The sequence below is a fragment of the Aquila chrysaetos genome, chromosome 12 (assembly GCF_900496995.4).
Source record: "Aquila chrysaetos chrysaetos chromosome 12, bAquChr1.4, whole genome shotgun sequence".
NCBI classification, from domain to species: Eukaryota; Metazoa; Chordata; class Aves; order Accipitriformes; family Accipitridae; genus Aquila; species Aquila chrysaetos.
In genome coordinates, this window is record NC_044015.1 from 34141788 (window position 1) to 34168851 (window position 27064).

The 27064-nt window shown below is 44.7% G+C and overlaps 1 protein-coding gene across 2 annotated transcripts in view; it reads right to left on the reverse strand.

The window, feature by feature from the left end:
• Positions 1-27064, reverse strand: part of BEND5 (BEN domain containing 5) — a 979469-nt gene that overhangs the window by 12467 nt on the left and 939938 nt on the right. For both annotated transcript variants that reach the window (XM_030032521.2, XM_030032519.2), the window contains exon 12: positions 3292-3388. In XM_030032521.2, coding sequence (XP_029888381.1) covers positions 3292-3388 — 97 coding nt within the window. The remainder of the gene's footprint in view (positions 1-3291; positions 3389-27064) is intronic.

Consider the following 27064-nt stretch of genomic DNA (forward strand, 5'->3'; position numbering starts at 1 on the left):
AGGGATCTGAGCTACTTGGGGACTTGAGGTTTGCCCAGAGATTCCTTTGGTTACAGAGGAGCAGAAGCTTCTAAGCTTGATGTCTATGGCCTGCAACTGTGAACACCTCTTCTTGCTGGTGAGGACATGTTGGGAGGGCACAGGATTGCCCAGTGCAGAGTTAGGTGCACCAAAGCTCACCCCAACCCTTCAGAGATGACCACCACAACGATGGGTTCAACATTAGTTTCTAGCAACCATCCACTCGGGGACAAAACACAGCATTCCTACTGCCCCGCCACCGGCAGGCTCAGCAAGTAGTTGAGGGCTCCAGCCCTGACCTCACTTCATGGCGGCCTCTTGGGAAGTCCGTGGAGCCTGACTCCTGGGAGGGTGGTGGGCACGGCTCCACAGCGAGGAACTGAAGGCCCCATCTACAGGTGACACTTGTCCCAGGGGCTTCTGTAGACAAGGGCAGGTGGAATTTAACCACAGGTCCAGCCGAGCAGTTGGATTCTCTTACAGGCACGTAAGCACCTTATACAGATATAGCTATTTCTCTTTACCTCTTGAAATAAGCTGCACAAGTATACGGGACAGCAGAGGGTACCCTAGCCCCAGCCTCAGTCTTGGTTCTGTCACCGGAGCTGTTGCATGAGTTCTTGCCTGCTGCTCCAGATGATCCTAATTCAGTTCCCACTGAACTGCCCGCATTGCCTATGCTTTAGGATGACTGTTGCCAGACAGCCTGACTGTGTGGACTATACACCCTACTAAGACATATTTCTGACTCTCGGGACCGTCTCTCCCTTTCTGTGCCTCAATTTCCTTCTCTGCAACGTGGTGATACCAACATAAACATTGCCTTCTTTAAGATCTTTCAATCAGATGCGCTCTGGAAGTGTTGCAGGTTGTTACTGTTTCCAGGGCTATCGTTACAACACATTTTGGCTGCACTAATTCCCTCAAACAGAAATTGTTCTGCCTGTAGTAGGCTGGGACAAAGCAGCCAATTAGTTGTCCCTTACACGTTTATTAACTCTGCAGCTTTCTTTCAATGAGTATGTGGAATCTGGTAATGTTTTAATATATTTTCATAAACTGTGGGCACAACATGTCCTGTTTCAAGCTAATAACCATGCCATATAATTAGTCCTGATTACACAGATATTTAGTATCATTTTACATATTCCAATCCTTTCCTAGTGCCACTGCCTAGCCAAGGCATATTTAAAGCCACAGCCATCTCCCTTCTGCTTCCCAGCAGTTTGCAAGATTTTGTTTTGGACAGGTTTGCAGTTAACACGACAGCTTCAAAGAACAATTTCATTTCATTGATATACATTTTATATATATACAAGCTCTGATCAGATGTCAGGTGACAAAGCCCAGGTTACAAATAGAAGGCATTTGTCTACTTTTACAGTGAAAAGCCGGTATTTGAAAGCTGTCAAGAAATTAACAACATGAATCTTTAAAAATCTATTTCTTAAACATCTGTTGGCTTAGGGGTGAACATTTACTGTATTTAGGATTTTACTGTGAGGTAGCACTCCCCGAACAAAAGATCCCTCACCCCATTAGACTCTGGTCGGGGAGCAAGAAAAATTTGCTCTGTGCAACCCGATTATAGATGTGTATCTTTCCCTGCTGGCGTGGCTGTCTCTATAGAGATGGACATGGATATTTGATGAGATTAAAATGCTTCAGTTACCACTGTCAGTGGTTCTTTAATTTAAAATGAAGAAAGCAAACAAACATTCCTTTTGATGAGGTAACTGAATGATGCTACGGAAAAGCACTTTGCTGTCAGGTGGTAATTAGGTTCAGTAATAGTTGTGGGTTTTTAGCCTTGGAGGCTGTGGCCCTTGGGAGTCTGAGAGAAATGATACATTCAATTTCCGGAGGAGAGGAAGATGCTGGATGCTTTTCTCTGCTAACCCTGCAGGTCTCTGCAGATAAGAGCATTCAGAACTGCAGCGCTGACAATCCTCCCTGCGCCAGCCTAAACTGTTGTGTCAAGATCACGAACAGAGAAAGAGAGATGGACTCAAAGCTGGGCATTTAAACACCTAACGCAGTCAGGCTGGCTCTGACCACATATATAAGGAACTGCCAGAATGGCTGCACTGAGAGGATTTTTAAAGGCTGCAGAAAGAACTCCAGCAATTGCTCTATGGTCTGCGCTGATATTTGTAACATCCATCTTACGCATCACTAGAAAATCTTCAGTAGGAAAGTGTTCCTTTGCAAACAGGGGAGAAGAAGGGACTGAATTTCCAGGCTCAGCTGCCTCCCTTGCCAATTGGGAATTAGCTTTTCCACTGCAAAATATAAATTATATTTGGTTGTGCTATTAAGAGTTGAAACCCAAATGAAGCATTCCAATTGGCCCAAAGGCATTTAATTAGAAATTTTTAGTTTGGAGGCATTATTGCTGTTTTCTCAGAGCAGAGGCAAATTCTGAATATGATGTTTCCCATGAAACAGGAGCTCTGGTTCCTGCTCTGCTCCCCTCCTCATGTTATTACACAGCTTTGCCTGTTCAAGGAATGACGGTTCTCCACAAACGGTCCAGTGGTATCTCCCCTGCTCCTCACACAAGCTAAGAGACACTGAAAGGACACCAGTTGGCCAACACCAGACAGAAGGCCAGCAGCACTGCAGGGATTCAAGCTTGGGCATTTCAAACCCTCTGTTCACACCTTTGTGCATTGCTCACCAGTGCTTTACTTCATGTCCAAGAAGACTTCCTTTTGGACAAACATCCAGTGAACTGGTTGTAAAGCTGGAGTAAGGACTTACGGTGAGACGGGGTCCGCAGGTAAAGGGTCCCAGCTGGACTGGCAGAAGGAACCTGCCATCTGGCTGCCAGCACTGCGGCAGGTCCAAGGGAAGATGGAGAACCCTGCCTTTAGCACAGGCTTGCCAGTAATTTCCTGAAGCACTGAAAAAGTTTTCCCTTCCAGAATTAAAACTTTTCAAATAAAGTGAGTCTGATTCTCCTCTCACTCTCAGGAGATAAATGAAGGGTAAGTCCATTAAAGATACTGGTGTGAGATTGGTGTACAGCAGACAAAATTCAGGAAAGATATCGATATCTCCAAAATCCTCTGAATATTTTTTCAGACATAAACCAGGTATCTTTCCTGATCATAAATGCTTTATTTCCGAATGGAATTTCAATAAAATAAGCACAGTTAGACTAGCACGCTTATTATAAAGCCATAATGCAGTAGCACTGAAGTTTAGTCATGAAAGGTATTAAAAAAGCAGCCCTGCTAAAGCAAGAGAAATTGCTTTCTGACCTACCGAGTTTTAGGAGTAGGTGCTAGTGGTCTCTCCACCGAGGAGTTCAGCCTGTAGTAATCCAAGAATGTCCTGGCCACATTTCTTCCAAGCTTCATATCTGTGAGTTTTTAATTAAGGAGCATTTTTTTTTTTGAAATAATTAAAAATAATAATAATAAAAAAGCAGAGTCTAAAGGTAAATTACTGCTATTTGATGCATGAGCAAGTTTTACATTAACCATCCCACAGTGCTCAGGCTTCAGGCAAAATGACTTACACAAGCAGATAAAGCGGGGGTCATCTTGTTTGCTTCTTGTTTTCACAGGCAGGTGATGCATAAAACCGCGGACAGGAGGAAACAATCTCCCTTTACCCCCATGCCTGGTTGCAGATCCCTGCGGCGGTCATGAAGTAATACACCAGACAAAAGGGGCCTTCCAATTTCCACGTTTAGGGAAAATAATTACCTAAAAATGCTTGAATACAGGCAGTATTTCTGTGCTCGTGTCCAGGAAACGAGGTCAACAATGTCATGGTATGAACCAGCCAAGGACTAGTGTACAAACTCAAGGTTGGGATTACAGCTGTAGCCCTCCAAACCTTTAGCACTGACCCCCCCGCCCCGGTCCTGGGAGAATATACTGTTCTTTAACTGTGTTGTATTCAAGACCTGAAATGGTGATTTTAGCACTGAACTGGAAGGACAGTAGATTACCCTAGGGAGGTCAGCAGTAACTCTGGGGGCTCTTCTCACTAGCCACGATTCCTCCTTCAGCTAACCCTGAGCCCAACACTAGGCAGGTGCTGCACATCAGAGCTGCCACAGAGACCTTGCAGGCACAGGAACCAGACCTTCCTGAAGACTCAGGTGCCTAAAAAGAAGCTGAATAACCTGCGAATGAATTGAAAAATAATATCCTAGACAACACGTCCATGGGGTGAATCTCCTGCTTGTGTGAAATGTCAGCATTAGGTCTGCCTGTTACAGAGCAGCGCCTGCTTATCATCTACAGGGTGATACCCAGATGGGAGAAATGCAGTCGATGCCATTATCCACAGCTGTATTGTGGGGGCTGAGGACTCCTTTGCCTATTTTGAACTGATGCCTACCCACGCTACAATAACCACATACTTCTCCAGGGCACTGCCCCAAATGGTCACCGTAAAGGTCATTTCAGGAGTGCTGATGCAGTAGCTGAGGTGGGTACGTAACCTGGGGAATCTAAATACACCTCCGTCCGACACCCAGCAGCCCAGGAAAATAAACTGTTGCTGGGCTGTTTTGTGTGCATGCATGTTCTGCTTTATCAATAGTTATCTGCTGATGTTTCCATTAGAGGAAAATTCCAGAAGTGCAGTGTCCCAGGGGCTTCCAGCAGCGCCTGTGAAGATGCTAGCTTCTAAATGAAGCTTTTATTACCCGCCCACTTACATTAGACACATCAAAACAAGTGAGCATGAGACATCAGGTTCAGGCATCACTGTGAGATCTCTCTTTATCATTTATTTATTTATTTAAAGGGGAGGTCGAACTGATGTGACTCAGTCTTTAGCTCTAGTGCTGCAAAAAGCCAGCCACCTGCTCTGCTAGAGCTGCAGTCAAGCCCAGTTCTAGTAGCTGAGAATGACTCCTGACACTGCTTTTCTCTCCAGTGACCTGGTCCCACTTTTCTGGGTCCCGCTGCCGTGCCTGGGGATGGTTACATGGATCTATCCCTTCTGTTTAAGGGTCTATGCTGATATGCTTATTGTGATCCTAATACCGTATGTGCTGCGGGCATCTGTATTCTTCTGCCCAACAGTACAGCCCAGCCTGAACAGCTGGTGTTCACGGCTGTTGTCTGCGTGGACAGGGAGAGTTGGTTGTGTGAAACAACACCGGCTGTTTCACGGCTGCTGCAGTACCCAGTAAGCTCCACTGCAGCCTGTCAGCACCGATGGATGAGACTAACCGTACATGCATGAAAGTTCAGAAAGTTGGAGACAGCTTAAAGTTTATCAATTTGAGAGAGGGCAGCATTGCTTTGAAAGTGTTTTGTGATTGTTACTGGAATTTGGGGATGGCTGTGGGTAGTTTGGTTTCTGCAGATGTGAACTCAAAGCAGCGTCAAAGGTTAAGAGTTCAAAGTAGTCTGAGGAAGCGAGAAAGAAGGGAAGAGGGCTGTCAAACATTTAAGGGATTGAGAAGACTAACACGGCTTGATCTTGTAGTTTCTTTCATTTACTTGGCACTTTAAAGGCATAAAGTGGTAATTGGACTCGGTAAAGTCTCTAGGACATTTTCTCAGTACCAATCTCAGAAGGCTCCTCTGCCAGAAATGGCCCTGCTGCCCTTTCCTTTGTTTCTTTACATTGCTTGTGTTTGCACAGTGGGAAACACCTGACCTGCTGTCCTGAGGGAGGAAGCCCTTAGATGAGAGTGGGTGCAGCCAAGGAAGTGGCTACACGAGCTCCTACATGGTGCCTTACAACTCTGCCTTAACCCTGACCTGGAGGAATCCAGTTCTATTGCTGAACTTAGGAACAGCTTTCTAAAGGTAAAGACAGTTAACCACTGGAATAACCTGCCTTAGCACCTCTGGAAATCTCCAGACCAGAGCTATTCAAGAGCAGGTTAAACCCACAGCAGATATGAATGCTTTAGGTCTAACTGGTCCTGCAAAAAGTTCGGAAAAGGAAATATAGAAGGGCCTCTAAGGCCACTTCACCCCATTTTTCTACAATGCTTAACACGCTTCGCAGCCCACACAGACCGCCTGTTTGCTACGATTACCAGGCAAGGTAAAGGTGTTTTGTGGAGCATGGACACACAGGTAGACAGACACTGAAGAAACTGGAAATGCAAACCTGTGCCCCGTGCAGCCACCAAAAAGGTCACAAAACGGGAACAACTTGCAGTCAGCATTGACGGAAAGAGATTCGAACCAGCATGGGATAAAAAAATTTGCATGTTCTAATACTAGTCTCTCAAGCCATCCTACCACCTCTCAGAAACAGCAGTAACAGCCTCTCCCTGTGACTGCCTAGCCTGGACAAGAAATGGCCTGACTCATTCAGCAAGTGCAGGAGGCATGTGTGTGCAGAACCAATGGAGAAAAGCAAATCAAATCAATAACATTTGCATTTATTTCAGGTGCGCGGAAGACCCAGACTCCACTTTGGCCTACAGTATATCACAAGCACATAAATAACTGCTACTACAACCAGAACCCACTTTTGCTGAGTGGCTGGTTGGTTTGTTTTTTAACCAGCTTCCTTTCTGCAATCACACGTACTGTGCTTTTGCCCATAGGAACTCACTACCTAGCTTGAACTGCACTTGATAGAAAGCCATTTCCCAGCTATTCCCATCACGGGAGCTCAGCTCATACAAGATAGTAGAAATCCATTTGGGCGGGTCAAGGTGAAAACATCTGGGTGAATCTTCACTTTCACTAGTGTCTGCAATTCCCTTTCCTCTCCCTTCCTCCTCCATAGACTCATTCTTCCATGCTCCATATTTCTACCTGGAAGTGAAAACCAGTGTGCCCAAGGCCCCTCCTGCAGACACTGTCCTCACAGCATTCAGTCTTTGAATGGCATCAGTGGTTTGGGGGACATTTCAGGACAGTCTGTTTATGTACAACTCTGCCAAATTTCACAGATGTTAGGAAGTTCAAGAATCGTGCCGGGCTCTCTGCAAAATCCCCCGTATTTATGAACCCTATCATGCCTCACACCCCAAAGCTTCCAGCCCTGGTAAGAAAAGAGGACAGAGGAGTAGGGAATCTCATAAGCCATTACTAGTTTTCAACTGAGAAGATTCATCGCTCCTATTGTGAACAGTCTGCTTGAGCTGGAGCCTCTAGAAGCACAGACACAGCCTTGTTCTGTCTGTGCATGAAGGCAATAAAAATCTCAATTTGGAAACCAGTTAGCAGTACAAGTCATTAGGGGAGGTACTAAATGTTGCTGCTTTAATAGCTCACTGATCATTTAATAATGTCACTGCTGCAGAGCATGGTGGCACCATTCGCTCGCTTTTGTTTTGCTTTTTGAAATTCAGGGTCATTCCACTTTCAAGTGTGTGGATTATCTTTCTTTCCCCCTTTTGCCAGACACTGCAAACTGCTTTAAATAATTAGAAAAAGGATGGCTCCTTCAAGTTCACCGTCTCATTTTCATAAGGTCCAGTGTCATTGCTTTGGAACAGGAAGAGAAACCGTGGTGGTGGTAAGGATTTGACAAGGGCAAAACAGTTAGCAGCCCCCACTCATCTTTGATAAGTCCTGTGGGGTCTCTGCCAAGCAGATTGGATCTCTGTTTTTATGTCTCATCTAGAGGACGGCACCTCCATCAATTTGAAACACTGCGCTGGGTTATTAGCTTATGGAATTCGTCCAAGTTCAGTCCTAAACAGGATTTGAAATCGTGACCATTCAATCTAGAGGCACCACTGACCAGACCCACGCAAGTCTTTTGTTTCAGACAAACAGCTTTAAGTTATCCTAAAGACAGACAGAGGGGAAGAAAAAAAATAGGGAAGGGAGAAAGAGGGGAAGGAAAATGAGACATGAAGAGAAAGATGAATCTTTTTAATAGCTCAAATTAAAAACCAGAAGCAGCTCTTTGTTTGACAAAACTGAATTCTACAGCAAATCTCAGTCTACCACAACAATGATCCTGTTATTTATGAAAAGAGGGTTATTTTGTGTGGGAGAGTCCCAGATGACTGTGGTCAGCTAGCGTACTGTCAGCTTCGTACAATCTCAAGAGAAATATGGATGAGGTTTTCTCGTCTGTTTATAACAGCTTCCATCAATGGATCAAACCCCTTCCTGACTCGAACAAGAGCTCTAATGGAAAATGGCATTACACGGCTTTAAACCACTGTGTTGTATCACGCCTGGCCTGATCAGAACTAGTCCTCTATTTTAGCAGAGCTGTTTTCAGCAGTTACTTGTTTTGTTTCACAGGGCTGACACTATTCTCTAATAAATAAGAGATGCTGCCCATATCACGTCTAATTGGGGGGCCCACTTCAAGCGAAGTGTAATTGGGGCAATATAGAGACTTGGCAGTGGTGGGGGGGTGAGGTGGAGAGGGGCTATTCTGTGGCTTTTCACCAGCATTTAACACAGTGCAAGTCTGGGCGCTGACGATGCATCCTTCCCAGAGACTGTCACTCCAGGGAAACAAGGTTCACAATGTCTAGTATATCTGGTTACATATTTCAAAATCATTATCAAAGGAGGAAGCTTCTAAAAGGGAGTGTAGGGAGGGGATAGGACTTACCCCGTCCTCACTGCTGACTTTCGGGAGAGCAGGACCTGGCCAGGCAAGCACTAAATCTTCAAGCTGTTGGTTTTGCAGTGCTGTGAGGTGCGTGTAGGCATGCTTTCTGGGGAGAGTCTGCCACTTCCAATGGGAACGGGGCTTTTCATAGCTCCAGTGTAAGAACCAGGCTCAACGTGGGAATTACTGGTGTCACTCTGTCATGGTACTCGGTAGGTCAAGCTAGCGAAATGCAACCAGACTGTCCAGCCTTAAAAATCTATAAATGCCCTGAATGCAGCCAGCCTGGAAATAGCAAAGGGACTTCCCCCAAGGAGAGTATTTCCATTCCTAACAGCCTCAGTTCCTGATCCCAGATGGGACAGATGCTTTTGAAAATGAAACGTAACAGCAATGACGAGTCTTCATTTTTATTCCTCTTGTGTGTTATCAGGAAAGGAACCGGGCGGAAAGATCCCTGACTGACTATTTCAGGCCCTTTTCCTGAAATGCTTGATTGTGGTGGAAGAAATTACAAAGATGGAAGCTGTGCACTCTTCTCCCTGAGTAATCAGAGGCCTGTAATTTTCTCTCCTCTGAAAGAGGAGGTTGGAGAACAGGTATCTTGGAGAGCACTGTTTTATCTCTGCCAGAGGGACTGTGCCGCAAGGACCACGCTGTATTTCCCATGAACTCATTTCAATATCAGCTACTGCTTCTGCCCTTCTCGTGAGCTAAACTGGAACAGGCAGATCCCAGCTAACATCTGGACACGGGGAACGGAGGGATCTCGAGGCAGAGAAAGAAAAAGGCAGGAAGGTGGCGGTGCTGCACGGGACCCAGTGCCAGGATAGAGCCAAGCACTCCCGACCCTGCCGGGGTGCTGCCACTGAAGGGTGGCAGAGACTCAAGGGGAGCAGAGGGGAGTGCGGTGGAGAGCCTGCGTACCCCAACTCTCCCTCTGCAACACAGCGGCACCAGTGAGGGAACCACCCAACTGAACACATTATGCTACTGATGAAAACCTCCACGCAGTACTGGGCTGCAGAGCTGCTACCATATGTGGCCGTCAAAAGGGAGCACTTAATTCAACATGGGATTCGAGACACACGGACAGGGAAAGGAAAATCAGGCTGTCCAGAGCAAGCACAGAAACAGAGAGGGACGAGATGTTTCAGACACAGTCAAAGTAACACTGGAAAAGCAACAGGGCTACTGCCCATTTTTACCTCTGAATCCACATGCCGTTTACCAGCACTATGAGCGTGATTTTGCAGGGAAACCTCTTACTGGTGCTCCATTATCCTAATGCCATCTTCACATTGCTCTAAGTTACATTTTATCCATCTTACGGTCCCTCTACACCAGTGGGAGATGGAAATGGGCGCTCCTGTAAATGGTAATCTGGCCTAAACTATGAAACGGCCAAAGAAAATGGTTTATTTAATATCTTGGCAGTGGTGACTCCTGATGAAGCTATCTAAGGGACAGAGGTCAGAACCAAGCTCACAGCTCAAAAACCCAGAAAGGGTGAATTTCAGCACCAGTATATTTTAATTTATTAAAATATTGCATCAGCATTGCTCCACAGGCTGGTATACTTGAAAAATTATATACTTAAAACCTGATTATAAGAGCTTCTATCAAATTGTCCCCAAATCAATTTGGGCCTGCATTTACTGGTCTCACATTAATGTCTGACAGATCTTTATTTAGAGTATCTGGAAGACACTAGGCTGAGCGTCTTCTTGTGATTTTAACATTTCTGATCTTTTCTATTGTTCAATTCTGGTCACTTGCCAAATCTGGGAAGGAGCCCTTGTGGATTAGCTGACCTCAGCTCTTTACACAGTCAATGAAAATTACAGAGCTGATTCTCTCTGATATACCGAAGAGGGATGAAAAGAGGGGAAGAAATTTCCAAGTGAAAATCCAGCATTCAGAGTCTTCTCCTATCACTGATGAATGTTCTCAAATGCACAAGGGAAAAACAGCATGGAGACTTAAGTCTTAACAAGTTTTGTTTTCAGCTTAGTTAGAAATGCAAGAACAGTACAATACTTTCCAATTCTAATTACCGCCCCCCCCCCCCCCCAATACACTGGAAAATCATGAGCTGAACTTTTTGGAGATCCTCTTAGTCCCTCACATCTCAGCCCAGAAGCATGATGACATTCATTGTTCCATGTCTGACAGTTCCCATTAGACATTCCATTCACGGCTTTGTGCATAACATTCACCACCACCCAAGCAAAATCGGTTTCAAGATAAATGGTAGAAAGAGTGTTTCAACACACCAAAGTGTGGATAAACCATTTTTCATCTCTAAATTGTTGGAAGCTCATGAATTGTATAAATCATAACTAGGCATCAGTAGTCTGTTGCATGCTGCATTTTCCCTCTTCAGCTGCAGCTTGCATTTTCAGACAGGGCATAGTCAATAGCTTTGCAAGAGCAATCCTAAAAAGAAGAAATTAAGAAATATGATTAAATAAGAAATATGACGAATTAAGAAATATGAGGATTGTGTTCCTTTGTGACATAAACTTGCACATAACTGGTTTTAAAGTTTTTGAATAGAGGAATGATAAGGAGAACTGCAGAATGTTGACAGTGATTGCAAGACTCGCAATGATTTTGGGGGACATTTCTCCCCTGGCTGGGGTACCCCTGGCTTTTCTGTGTCCAAGTGCAACTATGTGCACCTGGGAGCATGGGCACTTGCTCTCCAGTGTCTGAGCAGACGCAGAGGACCTTCTAGAACCTACCTTAGATCATCCATCTGAAAAAGGACTCAGTCCAGTGGCTATTAGATGGTTTCAGTCAAGATGCCTCTTCTTAAGGACTTGCTCAAAGACCAAATGGATTTCTCTTGCCTTCAGTCAGTCTTTGATAAGTCCCTTCAAGACAAGGCAACACCTGCATTTGTAGTGGGCAAAATGCAGGGAAGAGACAACTTATCCTCAGGAATTGCCTTAGCTCCTCTCTCAGACTGTCCTGGGAGGAAAAAGGACCACAGCCTCAGAGGCTGTACCTTTAAAAACACTTGCAGTCTCCAAGTAATAGTCATGCTTCAGTGTGTTCAACATTTCGGCTGAGCTCAGTACAAAGTGCAGTGATTTAAAGCTGGGAGATCAGGCGGGATTCAGCAAATTCAGAATTATTTATTTCTTTAGAGCAGAAAGTCTGGCTACAGATTATTTACTGCAAATGGTTCTGTTTGGGGGAGGGGAGGAAGGCGGGAGGGTAGAGAAGGGGCAAATTGATTGATTGAAATTTTTCAATTAAAACAAGCAGTTTTTAAAAAAGATTTAAGGCTTTATTGAAAAGTGGGAAATAATTCAAGAGTCTGGAGCCCTGCTAAGTGCAGATCATAGAGATGGGGGGAGAAAATAAAATTTTATTTTGTAGGAGAAGGGAGGGAAGAAAAAAAAAGGAAGAAAAAATATCATTATCTTTGTTTCTTCAGCTACGTTAATGTATTTCTCTCCCTGAGTTATCTCCAGTATCTGCAAGTATTGATTCAGGATAAGGCACTGTGGTGTAGGCTGCAGGCAACAGAAAGCTCTGCTGGGAGTGGCACATTTCCAGGGCTGGCAGAGCACAAAAAAGATCTGGGGATTGGTTTTGCAATGGGAACTATGCCTGGCCAAACCAGAGACAGGGCACCTGCCCTCTCTGCAAGGACCAGGCTGTGCTGGGGTGGCAGAGCGGGTCTAGCTCAAGGGATGAATCAATGATTAAGGTGTCTTTGGGTGCTTGCTTTGGGCACTACAGGATGAGAGGACAGAGTTAAATGAAGTAAAATGAGAAAGAAGGAGCATCAGCTCGTGAATGCCAAGATCTCCTTTCTGCCTATATTGCTGACTCAGGCTCAAGGGTCAATGCCACACTTAAGCTCAGGCTATCTGCTGTAGGGGGGGGGGTTCTCCCCAAAGCAGCGACACACATGAGCTCGGCCAAAGCTCTCTTCACATCAGCTGGACACACCTCATCTGTAGGTGGTCACTCCAGAGTGGTGTTCGTGAATGGGAAGAAGAGAATTAGAGCTGCTACTAGCAGGTAGAGAAACTAATGCTATTTTTGTCTTTGTAGGGAAGGAGTAAAATATTACTATAATCTCCACACACACACCCCCAATTAATGCCTCTTTGCTATTATAATTCCCATTCCTGGATCAATTTAGCTTTTTCTAAAACCTTTGATTTTTCCTTTGTGTTTTAAATTCAAGCTGGAATGCAGTGATAAGGCACTACACATATATATATTTAATCTACACACACACAAATATAGTTATATATAGTCCCTGCCACAAATAACTCTCCTCTGACTGCTGTCACAAGGCCCTTGCTAAAAAAGCTACTCACCCAAGCTGGCTTGTTTTCCTACATCGTGTCCCCCGGGGAAGGACTGCTGGCAGCAGCGGGTCTGTGTCCGCATAAAGATGCTGGAAAGGTCTGCAGCTCTCCCCTTCTCCACTGCCTGTCTCTTCTCCTCACTTCTCTGATGGGATGGGAATAAACCATTGCCAAACTTCAGATCCACCAACTCCTGTCACTGAAACAACAGCCAACTTTGCTGAAGTGGCTGGAAGTACACCGCTATACAGTCAATGTAGGAGCGGCCCTTGATTTATAAAAGGGGAATCTCAAAGCAAGTGCTTGCAAGGGGATTAACTGGTGGGCCAGATTAAGAGTCACTGCTTTCCCTGGTGAAAAGGGTTTTCATAACAACATGCTCGTGACCATAATCTAACCAGCAACCTCTGGAGTTTATGAAAGACCTAAGCAGCAACTTCGCATCTTTCCATTTTCCAGAGTGTCACTTATGGCTATAAAAATCACTTCCCCTTCAAACTCTCCTTATAGTGGTGAGGCCTGTCTGCTGCACAGCTCTTTACTCTGTCTCACTGTCTGCTTGTGTTGCCTATCTCTATCACCATATTACTAACAAGAAATAATCCCAGGAGCCCTATTTGCCTCCATTCACAAGGTCCAATATCGTCCTGGAGAATTCTTTCTGATCCACAGCTCAGGTGACACAGCAGCACCAACCTCTGCATGACCGGGAGAGAGCTCCTTCTCAGATCCACTTCTGACACTGGTGTTCACACTGAATCACTGGGGAATATTCACCCATGGGTGCCAAAGGATGTTTGCTCCAGCTGTCGACCCTGCTGCAGAGGACTGAGATTGACTGACTCTCTTCACGGAGAAGCCATCTCTCATCACTGCAAAGCCGGCTGGCCGAGCTCCCAGCTGCGTGCCACGGTCTTGCGAGAAGCAGTGTTTGGCTGTGGAGTCACAAAAGCTGAGTTAGACTCTGCCACTCCTGAAGTTGGTTTAACTTCAGCTTAATTGTCTGGGGATTTTAAGGGCTTTCTAAAGGAGGATCAGAAGTCCAGAAAGCCTGAGATGGAAAAACTGAAAATATTTGTGGACTTTGGATCACAGAATAGTGAAGAGAGAGAGTGTACAAATAAGTAAAGGCTGCTGTAGAACAGGATAAACTTTTCTGCACCTGCTGGTGATGGGACAAAAAGCAATGGCCTTAATTTACAATAAACCAGATTGAGATTAGGTTTTGGGGGAAGCGATAAGACTAGTGAAGGACTAGGAAAATATCTCCTGGGGAGGCTGCAGCATTCCCATCTTAAGACAGAATTAGGAAAACAGCTATCAGGAAAGGGGAAAGTAGAACTGATCCTGTTTGAGGACAGAGGGGTGGGCGAAGGGTTGCCCCTGTAACTCCGTTCCTTTGGTTCGGATTTTGTCGTATAGTAGCGCTCTCCACTGGGGTTTTTCTCGGTCCTTGGCAAGGCAGATGTGACAAGTCTCTGCTCCTTTTGCACCGCCAGGAAGATGAGTAAGGGGCACAAATTCACCCCTTTGTAGCCCACCAGCCCCCAAAGATGACCATAACCATCTCACTGCTCACCACTATGGCCTGCGATTGAAAATTCAGCCCTTCTTTAAAGGCGCTATGTGCTACTGTCTCCAGCTGCACTGAATCCCAAGTCCCCTGCCCCACATTCATCTGCTCCTCACTTCTGAATTCAAACACTGTTCTTCTTTAAAAGCCTCTCTGCCTTTTGCTGCTAATTAAAATATTAGTTGCACTCTGGCTTGCTTTTCCAAGAGGTCTGGACAGCATTGCAGGCAGTTCAGACAACCAACCAACCAACCAAACAGAATCCATTAGGAACTGCCACTGCTGACTGTCGCCCTTTCGCATACATCACATTGAAAAGGTTAATGCTTCCCAAAAGGGGTGGAAGAGACGGGCAGAGGGGAAGGGCAGGAGGGATCCAATCCTGCGAGGACCAGATGTCAAAGATGCTCAATACCGCACAGAATGGGCTCCCCCGCGAGTGAGGCAATTGCCCATCCCTTGGCAAAGCTTCCCTTTGAGGGATCTATAATTTATTAGGGAAGGTGGAGTGCTGAATAAATTGTGCATAGAGATGAAGCAGTGATGATCGCTAACTCAAATCCCTAGGAGCTTGGCATTTTCAATCTTTAGCTCCCATTTGCGTCCCCCCGGTCCCTACTAAGTGAGCAAGCCAAAGAGCTGAATATCGACAAAACATAATGAGCTCATTGAGATCTAAGCATTGCAATTAGCAGGGTGGAATGGAGCAGAGGGGCTGGGAGGCAGACTGTAATTATTTATAATGTTGATAATCACTTACACGTAGTTAAAAATATAAATACATCTCAATGCTTGATGGCATTAACTACCCTTCAGTTAGCTCCATGCCCAATAAGTAAGCGATACCCAAGCACGTACAGGAGAAAGGCTAAAGGCCTTTCTGTCTCATGGCTGTACTCACCAGGAGTTACAAACTGTTGGTGTGGGTGGGTGGAAGAGGAGCATTTAAAGGAGATACCATCATGATAGCTCCCATCACTAGCTAATGTTGCTGTGGAGTTGTGGAGAAGGACAGCTCAGATAAGTGGCTCATGTTCACACAGTGGTAGATCACCCTCCGCCATCTTCTTTCATAAATTTCACGAATCCCATCTTTTGGATATCGCCACAGGTTCTCACCCAGGTGACCGGAATTTGATTAAGTCAAGGGATACCAGTACAGAGAGCCCCACTGGAGGGGAGGAGCCCTTTGCTGTGTGACAGGCTGGTATCTCTATGCTGCAGTCACAAAAGTAACCGTGGCGTATTACAGTGCTACTTGAACTATCGTTAGAAGCACTCAAACTACAGCGTTATGTTTCTCTGCACAGCTCACCTCATGCTGTTTCTCCTGTGCCTAAGCCAGGTTGTTTAAAAATAGCTTGAGTACCTCTGTGCTACAGATATTTCCCTGCTCCTGAAGATTTTGACCAAAGCAACTCTTCCACAAAGTCATCCAGTCTGGGCAATTTCAGAGATGGACAATCAAATCACTTTCCTTTCTTGCAATATCCCATCTCTTTGTGGATACCGAATCAAAATGTCTCTCTTACAAAAACGTAAGAGATGTCACGAAAGAGTTGGTCCAAATACAGTCATGTTTTACCAGCCAGAGGAAAGGGAGAACAAGCAGTGGAAAGCAGCAACTCTGAGTATAGGCAAGCTCTCAGGGAAGATTATGTACTTGAGAACTGATCTGAAGATCAAAACCACACCTTTGCCTGAACAGTAAGCAGAAGTGACCCTTATCATCTCCACAGTGTACTCCATTGGCATAAAAGTAAAGCATAAGTCAAGTTTTAATGGAAAAACAGGTAAAAGTGAAACCACAAGGGAGGGGGAGATTACTGTACATCAAAAAGAAAGACATTTTGGTGTGGGGGCATAGATAAAACCCCAATCTGCCTGTGCCATTGATTTCCTTCCAGGTGAAGGGAGCATTTAACACACTGAGGTTAAACTTGGACCTTTCTCAGTGCAAATGTACAGAAGGGGCAGCAGTGGAGAAATGCTCACCTGAGTTTAGTGAGGGAGCTTAATGAAAACATGGAAAATGTGGAAAGAAAAAAAGAAAAAAGAAGAAAAGTAGGGAGAACAGCAGCAGACTGTATTGCACTTGAAAAAGTTCTGAGAAAATACAGGCAGTGTTCAGTGAAACTGAAAGGGAAAAAACCAAAACCAGAGTAAATGGAAATTGTTCAAAGATAATTGAATGTATGTCCAAGCACTTGCGTTTGCCAGCTAGCAATAAATACATGGCCTGCAAAAGCAAGCCAGTATGGGCAAAGGGAGGAAGTGCAAAAAGCAATCAAGGGGAAGCAAGAAGCATATGCAAGCAGAGCTGCAGTGCTGTAGGGTATAGGAACAGGAGACGAGGGACGACAGGTTAGAGAATGAAGCTGTGAGGCTGGAAATGAGGCAGAACTATGTATCTTGAACTGCATTCAAATAGGGCCCTTAGGCCTACCTCGAGTGTGCTGGAAACCTGAAGGAAAGGCAGCTGGACCACGCTGTAAGGGGCTGGCAGCGGTCGGGAGAGTTGATGTGTTTGGGGCTGTGTTCTGGTAGAATAACCGTTCAGTTTAGTAAGAATGTATGGGAAATTGGTCCTTGCTCTGTATATGACTTTGCAGGGACTGAAGCAGCTAACAGAGAAATGTACCTGAGCTATTTTAGCAGACAAAGAGTAGAGAAAGCAGAAAGGACGGGGAATTTCTGGCCTGTCTAGAAAAATCCCACAGAGAGCAGGAATAAATGATTCTTTCACAAGAAATACCAAACCAGGTCAGACCAAACCTAACCTACTCCAACAGCCTGTCTTTGTCACCAGCCAGTGTTCAAAGGAAGAATATAAGATATACTCCAAGTGAAGAGACCCTTCTGGTAAGAGGTGCAGTATTGCTACATCAGCAAGGTGCTATCCCTGAGCAGAGCAGATCAGTTAACTGCCCCAGTTAGCTTGGGCACAGGACTGGATGAACACAGCTCAGCCAATTTCCCTTCTCTGTTGCCAGGAAAGCCTACCGAGAACCAAAGGGAACACCACACACGCACAACTTCAAGTACCGAGCCAGGAATCAACATTTGCTGCAGCACATTCTTTTAAGTGGTGTTCCCAAATGCAAAAACTAATGCAGAACTTATGAGGCATAAAGAGCAGGTCACAGCAATGAATAAAACAATACCTGCCAATAGTAAAAACCTTTCAAAGGCTGCCAGGCCTCTCCATTTGTAGATTAAAACTGAAGTGCAAAAGGGGATGTGATGTTTGCAAGCCCACCATGATTCTTGCATGAGAGGAGACAGCCTAGACACATTGTCTGGTGAAGAGACCGAGGAGAGCACAGCATCAAAAATATTTCCACAGAGATTTTCCAGGAGAAAATCCCTTTGCTCCAGCTACATTTGTGCTTGCTGTACATCGCCTTTCTCACAGTTTGCAAGAAATAAGTGTTCTGCTGGCTCACCTCTCACAACCACAAAGCGATGCCTCACCCACGTTCAGCCAATGCAGCGACAAGGAAACAAATCCATGTTAGAGGAGAGCCCACTTGAAGCGGATCACCTGTCAAAACGTAGCTCCCATGAAGAACGGCTTGCAATTGAACAACCACCCAAGAATTGCTTGGCAAAGTAATTTTGAGCTGATGTAGCTGAGAAAATGTGGGTCTGTTTGCAGATCATTTGTCAGGCAGAAGAGTATGCCAAACTGATCGGAGAAGGCAAAAGCTGTCAGAGGAGCCACAGTGTGTCCTGTTGCTGAAAGGGCACAAGAGCCAAGACCTGGCCTTTATTTAGGCCCTTCCAAACACCTCGACCTGCACTTTTTTTGCTTTTCCAGAAACACTGGACCTGATTGCAATTTGGGGCGTTTTGAAATTTATTTATTTTTTAACATCAAAACAATTATAGGTGCATTTTGTTTTCCAAATCGGGTCTTTTCAGAAAAGAACATGTGTTAGTAACAACTGCTATTTAAAATAAGGAAAGAAAAGTAAAAATAGGTCCTTTCCAGTCTTGTAACATGGAAACAACCTCAGTGTTTCAATGCTTGCATTGCTACAATTTTTTCTCTCTTATGCAACCAGATCAACTCTAATTAGTTCTGACTAAAACATCTGCTTTAGCAACACCTGATCTACAAGCCAGGGAAGCCAACAGAGAGACTCCTACTTATTTCAGTGTGCTTTGGAGAAGTTTCTTCTTGGATTAACCAGTAAAACCAGTCAAAAACCTAGAGAACAAGGGTGAAAGTAATTCAGGCTCCCCAAAAAGGAGTGAAGAGATTCTGGCAAGCAAAATCTGAAGGTGGGAAGGTGTCTAGATCAGCAATCTTTCACTTGCCTGTGACTCTTGCAGTAACCTGATGTATATTAGATCAATTTATGCCAGAAGGAGCCAACTCAGCCAAGCCCACAGTGGCTCCACAGCCCTGCTATTCCTGTCCCGAGAGCCTGATTCATTTACTGCACTGTTTTTCATGCATGCTAAAATGCCCTTTATTCTTCTCTGTGCTGCTGTTGCCTTTGATTGTACAGAAGGGATTTCTAAATGCTTATTTACTACCGTCCTCTTACAATTCCTGTATCTTGGAGGAAAGACAGACCAGTTCATTTTGAAGCAGGATGTTCATCTTTTCAATGGCTAGCATAGACTGGGGCACCAATAAATTAAGGGTTCTCGGGGTTAATTGATTGGAACAAGGTTGGTTAACTTTATGACTAAATGGTAACTAATCTGCTTGCAGACAGACTGGAGCTGGGTTGCATTTGTACTCAGTGAGTTTGGGCTGTGAAAATGAAAAATTGATGATGATAATAATAATACAAACAGAGACACCTAACAGAAAAGGAAAAAGGAGGTTTTTCTCCCTAAAGAAAATGTACACAGGCTCTGTTAGATCTGAAATGATATCTCCCTCAACCTCTTTTCTTTGTGAAAATCACTACTTCTGAAACAGAAATTCTACCGAAGGAAAGATCCTATTATCAGCAGCAGTCACATTTCACAGCAATGTGATTAACTGCCGGTCACATGGTCCCCTCGCTCACCACTTGTAGACAGCTCAATAATTTTAACGAGGAAAGAAGAGCGTCTTTCTCTTTCTTCCTTCCTGCCTTCCTTCCCCTCCCCCTTCCCTTTTTTCTTTCTTTCTTCCCCTCCCCTCTCCCCCTTCAGACTTCCCTTACAAGGCAGGCAGTTGAAGCTGACCCTTAAGGAAAACCCCACTGGGACCTGGATATCACTTATCAAGTCTAAATATGCTGTCCTGGTCCAGGTTGATGTGAAGTGCGGCAGCCACATCTCAGAAATCTCCCCCTTTCAGAACAAAACCAGTCACCTTGGCCGGGAAATGTACTACCTCCATCACAGTCACACTTCAATCACCAGCCTCTCCCTTGTCTCAGCTCCTGTCCTTGGTTTGGAGTATTTACAGCCCATCTGTCTGTCTCAAACACACTTCTCACTCAAGAGGGAAATTAATCTCTCCCTTCTCTCCCCTCTCTGCTTTCTCTCTCTTTCTCCCTCCCCCTTCCCCCAACACTTGCAATTTGCCATGAACAGCTTCCCTTTTCTCATCTAAAATTCTCGATGACTTTGAAAATTGACTGCACCCACACACCTGGGCACGGCAAGAGATAATTGATTGCATTTTTATTTCGTCTCTTCCCTAAACTGTTTTCCTTGCTAATGGCCAGTTCTCTGCCATTTTTTTTTTTTAACTGACACTCTGTGTGAGGGACTGAGGGAAAGGAAGAAATAACCAGCTGCTGAATATTGTCTCTTCTGCCTCTCTAAGGAATTAGAAGCTCCGTGAGTGATGACGATCTTGCCTGGAGACGGATCGGATCTCACAGGGTCCAGGTGATAGAAAGCTTTGCAGGCAGACTCTCTGGGGCTTTGCGAAGGGGCATGTCCTGTGGCACTGTTAAAAGCAAAGGTCACCCGGGCTGCACAGCCGGTGGAGGCACCTCCACATTTTCCTGTTTCACCATCAAGACTTAAGTGACTCGCTGCTTCTGCACCCTCTCTCCAAACTGAGCAAGTTCCCTATTTTACAAGCAGGGAAACTGAGGCATGGCAGAGAAGGGTGATTTCCATGAAATCTCATGAGATGGGAGGCACCACAACTGGCAAAGCACAGGACTGGGAGTTGAGACACCCTGCTTTTATGCCCAGATTGTCCAGCCTAGTATCAAGTAAGGACAGAGAAAACAAAGTATTCAGATATGGACATTGACCTTGGTTTCTAAAGCCAAATGAAGGCTCTTAAAAAGACAGCCCGATTTCCCAGGTAAAATATTGGCTGTAATGTCTCTGACTCAGTTTCCCCATGATAATAGCAACAGGCCAATTTGACCGTGAATCTGTCTGTCATCGTCAGGAATTGGTGGCAGCTCTCTTATGCCTCTCAGGTGGGAAGGATATTACTAGCACATTTGCTCCCAGCAAAACCCTGCTTCTCCTTCCATCTTCTTCATGTGGAAGAGTAAAAGATGCATCAATATTGGTTAATTCGATGAATGACTCAAAAAAAAAAAAAAAAAAAAAAAAAAAAAAAAGGCAGCCCTTCTGAATAGCCCACAAGCCAGGGCATAAGAGGCTGGGAGCAAAGAACAAACGCAGGAGAGAGGTACAAACCAAAAAACACAAATCACTTAATGTGAGGAAACCTGTGCTAACTAGAACTGCTCTAACTTATATGGAAATCTAACTACAGGGGATGTAGTGGAGACTATGGAGACTGAAATTAGGCTGCAGGGATACAGGAGGTGTTTCATAGGAGGATTGAAATGGAATTGGTGAAGCATAGTCATCAGATGAACCTAGAAGGCATCTGCTGGTTGGGTGAATACTTCCCACTTGGGTCTACCTCCTTTGAGGTTTTGCTTCTTAATAAGTAAAAGTTGTTCTTCTTGCTGAGTGGTGACTCTTACTGCAGGAATGTGCTGAGGGAAAAGCGCAAGTTTCTGGGGTGTGTTGGGGCAATCCATCTGCAGCTGAAGGCCCAGCAAGATCAGCCTGGAGACAGATGGCAACTCAGGAGAAGCCACCTTTCAAATGACACACAGTCATTTGACCCTCAAACCCCAACAGACAAATTCTGTGTATCCAGATTGCCTGAAGCAACTGAACACACCCCTGGGGCAAACTCACATTTATATCTTACAAAACCAGTAATAACTGAAAAAAAAGGCCACAGTCCATGGTTTAGGGGAGATCATGAGCATCTTATAAAGCATTTCTATTGGAGAGTCTATGTCTAGCTATGCAAGGAATAGAAATGGGGCTGCTGAGGAGAAGGGAAGAAAAGGGCTGGATTCAAATCTGCAGTATGAACATGCTTCTGATTTTCATGCTATCCATGGCCAGCAAGATCCTGGCACTGAAATCAGCCTTCAGCTTAATCCTATACCTGGGAGCTCAAGATTGAGATAAAACTTGGGAGAATTTGCAGTCGTACAAGATTTCTGCAGTGCAAGATAACAGAAATCCTGTGAAGTAACTTGATTTTGCCAGATTACTTGCCAAAACCTAAAGATATTTTGGCACTACGCAGTTTAAAATCTACCCTGTGCTTTAGTTTCCTTTCAAGTCTATACAGCGAAACTTGATCCAAAACAAACTTCTCCTTCGCCATCCATGGCTATAACCTGTCCAGCAAACTGAGTTTGCACTTATGTGGGCTAAGCCAATTTACCTCAAGTCTCATAAGGCCGAAGCTGCTCTAACGTTTTGCTAATCTGTAACAGACAGGAACATCCTTCACTTCTAACCTTTCCAGCACGGATCGGCTGATTACATACATCAAATACTGGTGTCAGAGATGAGCGAGAGTGGGAATAGTAGGAAATAAGATTTAGCCCCCACCTTCATTTAATTTTTATGATCAAAATGTTTCAAAACCCAGTTATGTCCAAGGATATCCTCAGGCTGTGTGAAGGTGTCAGGCAGAAACTGGACCCTTCTTTTCTCTTAGCGCATTGCCAAAACCAGAAAGGACAGGCTGGTGCTTCCAGGAAGGCAGGACAGGTTTCTAAGGAGTGCTTCCTGGGGATGCATCTCTGAAGGATTTCAAGGCAAGACTTAACCAGCAATAGCATTTAGAGGAGGGTGGATGATATTTTTAGGGACAATGTAGGTTTGTTTGAACTATTCATCTCTCTATACAAAACTGTTTCCTCTTCTATTTCAGTAAGCACATAGTTCCTCACCAGTTTTATACTCCTAGATGTTTGTATAACCTTCACTCAAGGATCGCAGATTTAAGCATAAACATGTTTGATCGTTTCCTTTCACCTCATCTGTGGATTGCTGTAACTGCAAGAATGGAGAAGCGCTCCCCAAGGCAAGCTCCCCTCTCATCATCTTGCAGTGACCTCAGGTCACAACCTCTGGCTTTGCCAAATGTGTGCAAACACAGAATTTGTACAAGGCTGCAGTCCAATTCAGTTTTAACATTCCCTTTAAAATTAAAACCTTCTTGTTATTTATTGTCAGTCTTCAGACAACAGCAACAATAACCATTTCTGGTGTGCTGACCTGCCACGACCTGCCCAGCTTTCTTGGCCATCCCCAACGTTACCAAAAACCATTTCCAGAGCTGGTGGCTTTAAACAAGAGTTAACTTTTACTGGCCCTACAGAGGTCTATTCTCAGAGGTGCCTGATGGCCAACAACTGGCAATTTCTCTATTTGCTAACTGGAGATCAACCTCCCTTTTTCTGAATGCTCCATTACTAGGCACTCCTGAGCGAAAGGACGAAGCGATCCAAATCCCAGCCCAGTGGGAAGCATTCCTCTGTGTCCAGCAGGCCCTGGATCAGGCTTCTAACCAGGTAGTAATTACTTGAAAAGAAATAGCTGTTGTAATCTTTGGTGCTAGCACAGGGCAGAGAATCATTCACAAGTGTTAACCCTGGTGCTGGTCTGCCAGCAGCTCAGCTCCCTTCCTGCCTTACAGCACTATTTTGGGGGTCAGCCATCTCCAACTCCAAAGTACTGGGTATGACCTTCTGCACTCCTGTAGGAAAGGAAAATCTTAAATTTGAAACCCAAAAGATGCAGTCTCCAATGGGCGACATGCCTCTGACTCTCTCAGCAAGGGTTCGTGTCTTTGCAGTCAGGCTTTTTTTTTTTTTTTTTTTTTTTTTACAAATACATTTCATACAAGAGGGGAAATGTAAGAAACAAACCATTTAATTAGCAGGTACTGCAGAAAGCAAGAAAAGAGCAATGCTGTAGAAAGTGAATGTATTTTCTCTCCATTTATTTCACACAGACAGAAGTGTTAGTGACAGCAAAAGAAGTAATAGTAATTCCTGAAAGAATAACCAAAAAAACCCCTCCCCCAAAACCAAATTAACAGTATCTGTTTATAGGCAGCCTGTACAACGAGCAAGCCCCTACTTGGCCCAGACAGTATTTGATCTGTACTAGAACCATCCTCTTTGGGATGTCATATAAACGCAACTGATCCTTCCACTGAAGCACAGGAGATTTACACTGATCATGCCCTGTGTCACTAATGAATGTCCCCATACGGCAGCAGAAAAACCAGACTTTTGGAGAATTAGTATATACATTATGTATATAGATGAATTCTTTATATTTCTCTTTCCTTAACTAGAGTCCAAGTGAGCAAACATTTTAATCTCTACAGATATTTCAAAGCTTCAGTTCCCCTAAGTGATCTGACCTTGGGTAGAGCCATGACGGAGTCACTGCCATGACTCCACTGCAGTACAGACCTACCAGATGGTACCTGAGGACCACCAGCGTTAAACTTGTGGCCCACCCAATGCTGCTCTGCAGTGTCCTGAACAGACAGAAGCCACAGCTTGCCCAAGTTGTATGTGACCTGAATATGGTTTGATGCCAGGAGAGCACTATGAAATCCAGAAAAACTTCACTGGTTCCCTGTCCAAAAAGGTTTACCACTCTCACAGTAGTCACAGATACTTTTAAAAAAATCTGATTTTCAATCCAGAGAAGGATCCAAATAGGTCCTACTATCTCACAAAGCCACAGAAGATACAAAGCCTGCCTGGGAAGAGGGATCAACACAAGAGTACCCAGCGTAGCTTAAAATTCGCGCTGCTTCTGTAGGCTGTGTCTTCTGGAGCAGGTGAGATCTGAGTGAGCTACTCTGCATGGAGCACCGCAGCCACTGTGTCATTAGTTAGGCTCTGAACCTGCCAGAGCTAAGAGAAAAACAGTATGTAATTACTGTGTTTGCAAATGCAGGGATGTTGGGACTCTTGTGTAAATAAGAGGTATCCTTAGCCACAGAGAAGTGAATTTAATGACATTTAGTAGGAAAAGCTACAAGTACAGCACGATGGAAATGTCAATTATCCTCTAAATGAGAAGAATCAGACCCCAAATATTCAAAGAGGAGGAGCCCATTCAGAAAGCATGCGAGAGAGAAAAGACAGCACAGTTATTTAAAGTACAGATACTGTCAGTATCTGAGGCTGCAGGAGGCTTTCAATGAAAAGGAAGCAGAGAGATCCCAAAGGCCATCTTAGAGACCTGCACAATGTTCCCTTCCAGACGACCAACACCAAGAACCAAAGGGAGAGGAGGTGCTAGACCTCCAGCATGCTCACCTGCATCCAGAGAGACAAACTCAAATCTAACTTTCTATAAAACACCAGAGGCTGGCAGGTGAAAGTGGTCTGTCTCCAAATGGAGATGAACAGGCATTTTAAGTCTGCACCTGCCATGGCCAGAAGCTGATAAACACATCTCACCTATCGTGTCACTGGCTTTCATATGGATGGGGCCTGGGCTTTAGAGGGGGCAAGAAGGTCAGGTAGGCACCTGCAAAATGCTGGAGAAGGTCAGCCTGGAGCAGATAACCATTTGGAAAAAGCATATCTAATGTGTGCATCATGCAGCTGAAGGGAATGTGGTGGTCTTAGGTCCATTTGCCAGTGGAAATGTGTCCACAAGACAAAACCTGCTGCCAGGGTTGGCACCCTTGTTGCATATTTTCACAGAGAAACAAGGCACTCAGTGGGCTACTGAGAGGTCTTTACTTTTCACCTCTAAATCTGGTCCCTCCAGATGAGGTCTAAGACACAGTGGCATGGGTAAGCTCTCCCATGGATACATTTTTGGGGGCTGTTAATTCAGCACTAAATTCACACACATGCACAACATTCTCATCAGAAGATATAAAAGCAATTCCTTGTATATGTCACACCATTCACAGTATCTCACAGCCGCTCTCTGGAGCATTCAAATACAGCACAGTCAGACCTACCGAGACTTAAAGACACTAGGTCACCTTTGAATGCACAGTTACTAGCCTTTCCCTACACCCTGGTGGCCTGGCTGGTAATGGATGTTTCAGGGAAGAGCCCAGAAACACAGAAACTGTCTCACACCGATTGCATTTTAGAGCATCGTGCTCTGAAAAAGACAGCCTGCACTCAACAGCTCTCCAGAGCAAAACAAGCTGGAGGCAGCTGAAAGCACCTGCTTCTTCAGGGAAACCTAGACCTGCCTCCTGGTATCTGGGAGAGTTCCTTTTGAAAGACCCAGCTGCAGCATGGTAAATAGCAGTCTGTCTTGCTGTACGACATTCTCATTCAACTTGGGCAAGCACTTCTGCCACGGCTGGAAGACACTGTTGATGATGCAAATTTCCTGAGCTAGGAATTTAGTCACTTGTGACTGTGTTGCTCTACTACCTCTTAACCTCAGTCAAAATCCACTCATCTACCTCACTGAAATGAGTCGATTCCTTCTTGCTCTTTTTCTGTAAAGAATATAAACACCACTAAGTGACAACAGTTGGGTTCTGTCTGTCGATGTTTGCAACCGTGTTGTGACACAGTCAGTGGGCACTGCGACAGACGAAACCGTGAAGTGAGGTCTGCTGAACTCAAGCCATCAGTGTTTGCATGAAGAGCAACAAACAGGAGGGCATTTGAAGCGTGCACATTCACACAAGTGCATTTCAGCGAGCATCAAGCCTGTAATGCACATCCATCCGCAAGGTTTTTCATACGTATGCACAATGCAGCACTTGCACGTGGCTGTGCCCGCCATTGGCTTGGCTGAGCGTACCACAGCTGCTGACCAATGCGATCAAAATGGAATTGACCCACCTGGGCTTGTGTTTGCTTATCTTGCTTCATGATCACCTGTGGAAAACGTGCCTATCAGTTTAGAAGCAATCGGTCCTTACCCTTTTCAAAGCCCCAGTAGAAATGGGAAAGGTAAGAAAGAAAAAGAAAAGAAAAAGAAAAAAACCCAACAATTTACCATAATGATACAGTTTGATTAAGAATTGTTGATGAAAATTTGAAAGGTAAAGCCCACTTTTTAATTAACAGACCAGCTGCAGCACAGCTGCCAAGGACACGCTGGATAGGGCTTTGGTCTAGTGGAAGGTGTTCCTGCCCATGGCAGGGGGGTTGGAACTAGATGATCTTTAAGGTCCCTTCCAACTCAAACCATTCTATGATTCTATGCAGAAAGTGCAGTTGTCTCATTTGCTGAAACAACTCCTTCCTAGCATGGTGATGACTATACTCTTCTGTAATTCAGTTTAATTGAAATTCTATGCCTGTTAAATTCTGAGTCCTATATTGATCAACATATGTCAACTGTGGAA